Source organism: Austrofundulus limnaeus, unplaced genomic scaffold (genome assembly GCF_001266775.1).
Source record: "Austrofundulus limnaeus strain Quisiro unplaced genomic scaffold, Austrofundulus_limnaeus-1.0 Scaffold351, whole genome shotgun sequence".
In the NCBI taxonomy this organism is placed as follows: Eukaryota; Metazoa; Chordata; class Actinopteri; order Cyprinodontiformes; family Rivulidae; genus Austrofundulus; species Austrofundulus limnaeus.
In genome coordinates this window covers 71,436-74,408 of record NW_013952753.1, presented here as the reverse complement: position 1 = coordinate 74,408, position 2,973 = coordinate 71,436, and the positions used below count along the sequence as shown (strand labels likewise).

General features: G+C 38.1%; 1 protein-coding gene across 1 annotated transcript in view; it reads left to right on the top strand.

The window, feature by feature from the left end:
* LOC106527935 (midasin) overlaps positions 1 to 2,973 on the top strand; it is a gene marked incomplete at its 3' end in the record, with an annotated part of 120,394 nt that overhangs the window by 50,114 nt on the left and 67,307 nt on the right. Inside the window, 3 exon segments of the mRNA XM_014022960.1 lie at positions 1,613 to 1,726; positions 2,032 to 2,179; positions 2,460 to 2,567. Coding sequence (XP_013878414.1) covers positions 1,613 to 1,726; positions 2,032 to 2,179; positions 2,460 to 2,567 — 370 coding nt within the window.

Sequence of the window (2,973 nt, the reverse complement as noted above, 5' to 3'; positions counted from 1 at the left end):
AAATAAGAGCTTGGATTTTAAAGTTTTCCATGAAGTTGCTACAGTTGACCAACAGATGTCAGTCTCCGTCAGCATAACATCTTTAAATCATTCTGAGTCTCCAACCCCGTTGCTTCGACCAATTACGTCAAGTAATAAGCTCCAGCGTTTAAACTTTTTTTAAAAAAAAAAAGGAGCTCCAATTGTAAAGTAAAATAAATCAAAACATACAAAATTTTAGTATGGATTACAAACTTTAACTGTTTTTTCTATTGCCTTTCTGCTACGCAAGCAGACACAAAGCATTGTGGGAAATGAAAACTGTGACCCAAAGCAACAGTCAGCAAGGATGTATACCTTCACAATAAGTGTGCTTATCTGGGAGGGGTGCTGTTGGATAGATCACGTGTTGTGATTCATTGACAGCCAAACCTTCCACTGTTCAAGATAATGTTGACTGGTAGATAATTAGTTATTAGTGGTACTGCGTTTTAATTTTAGAAAGCGCAAATCCACTTATGAATTATAAAAATTAGGAAGTTGGCCAAAGCACAAATAAAATGTTTAGGTCCGCAATTAGCGGATTTGTGCTTTAGCTGGCTGGTGCCCACCACTGGTAAGGAGTAACTTCTCCATGGTGGACATGTCTCCCAATCATTTCTACTGTTTTACTGATGGATCCGTCCTGAAGGGGTCAGTAGGTGCAGGGGTGCTGATTTTACACAACCATTGTGAGAGAGAGAACAGATACCCAACGCATTTGCAACTGTATCTCAAGCTGAGATATATGCAATCCACCAATGTGTGGCATCTCTCAAAGACCTTCAGTGTACACAGAAAGAAATATTCATACAGACAAGCAGCTATTAGAGCTTTTCAAGGGCCACACTTAACGTCATCACTGGCTCTGGAGTGTGCTGAAGCAGTCAACCAGTCTGCTCAACCAACACATAATGGTGATGGGACTCCATAACAATGGTCTGTGTGATGCCTGTGGCATTGAACTACAGACCTCTTTGCTCTACTTAGACTACTGCCTGGCTCTGAGTGGTCAAAGGAAAAGAATTCTTTGAGACCCCTTTATGGATCCTGAGAAGCTCAGAAGACTGAGTGTTTCTCACTTTGTGTCCTTCATCCGAGGAACACCAAGGTTTGATTAAAACTCTGTCTTTTTGGGGGGGAACAATGGGCCCACCTTTGAGACCCCCGCTCATATGGGTTTGTTTTTACCCATCCCCACTCACCATAAACTCTTAAGTACACAGTTTAGAGCAGACCCAGATAGAAAAAAATGTTAATTCAATGTTGAATTATGGTCAAAAAAGTTGATTTTTGGTTAATGATTGATGGTTAATTAATTATCAAACAGTCATCCAATTCTAGCCAAATGACCAATGTTGAAAAGATGTTATTGATGTTTTGTGGTCCAAATGTAATGATTGAAATGCCAATATCTAGTCAATGTTGAGTCAACATCAGTTATGGTTGAAAAGAACAATTTCTAAAGGTTTTGTCAGTACGTGATTGACTAGAGCCATAAACAAATATGCAATAATTATTCCAGTCATGCTAGTTTTATCAAAAACTGTATATTTAATGTCAATTTATTTGTTTGTGTTTCTTAACCTTCCAGGTTTACAGAGCTTTATGTACAGGAGCTAGAAAATGAAGGAGATCTGAGGATCCTTGTTTCAGACTACCTGAAGTGCCTGAATCCACCAAAGAGTGTTATTAGTGGAATCATAAGGTTTGCCTTTAAATATTATCATTTAGAACTCAGTTATCTTAATAAATACAGAGAATCGTTACAAATACAGGACTGTAATTCAGTTTGTCTTAATGTTACATGTCTAGAATACTTGGCACAAGTTAGCACAATTTCCAAAAATATCTGTTTTTTATATATATATAGTATATACAAATACGTGCACACACAAACACGTAGGGTTTTACTATACTGTATATAAATATGCGTATGTTTAATCATAATGATTGGAAAACCCAACTGTATACTCACCAGGGCTATTTAAAAAAATATGTTTTCTGTTTTAGTTTTTACCTAGCAGCACGGAAAGAGGCCGGCGCCCATTTGACAGATGGAACTGGTCACAGACCCCATTACAGTCTTCGGACTCTGTGCAGGGCTTTAAAGTATGCAGCTGCAAATCCTTGCCACAGTGTGCAGCGATCACTGTATGAGGTAAGAAGCCAGGGAGGGATGGGTTTCTTGTTACGTTGAGATAGTAGAGGTGTTGTATGTAAAAGTCATGTGATCATCAGAGAAGGCGACAGTGGTAATGTTTTTGCTTGAGTAACAAAACCTCATGAATCAACAAACTGATTTTTAAACTGTCAGGAAATAATTCATGTGTGTAGAGTGATGAGTGATTAAATGAATGAAAGTCAATCCACGGTCCCCACGAGGATATAAAAACAAACCTGTGTTCTTGTGATGTGTTTATATTCCACCTGAACCTCAGGGTTTTTGCTTGAGTTTCCTGACTCAGCTGGACAGAAGCTCCCACCCTCTGCTTCAGAACCTGGTGTGTAAATTCGTTCTGATGGGAAACACAAAGTGCCTCAAACAGGTAAGGCTTTAAATCAAAGATTCTTAACCTATGGAGCGCCACCTTGAAGGCCTCAAAAGAACAACAGTTTTTAACTTTGGGCCACAGAGGGCTGCAGCACCGCATTGATTTTAAATAAGGTGCAAAGCACTTTCTCACCACTAGTAGCAGATGTGCACCCCTTAGTTGTTTAACAACTTTTTAATATGTAGAAGAAGAACCTTAGAAACCTGCCGAGAATGAAAATGTATTTTAAATGAAAAGTAGAAGCAAAAATGAAGGTAACCCATCAAAAAGGCCAAAGTTTGTCACTAATATGAAGTACAGCTTCTGTTTGTCATGCAATATTTTAAAAGTTCAAAACATTATCAAATACAGTTGCAGATGCAACTATATTTTAATTTGCACTTTAAATTAATTTTTGTAG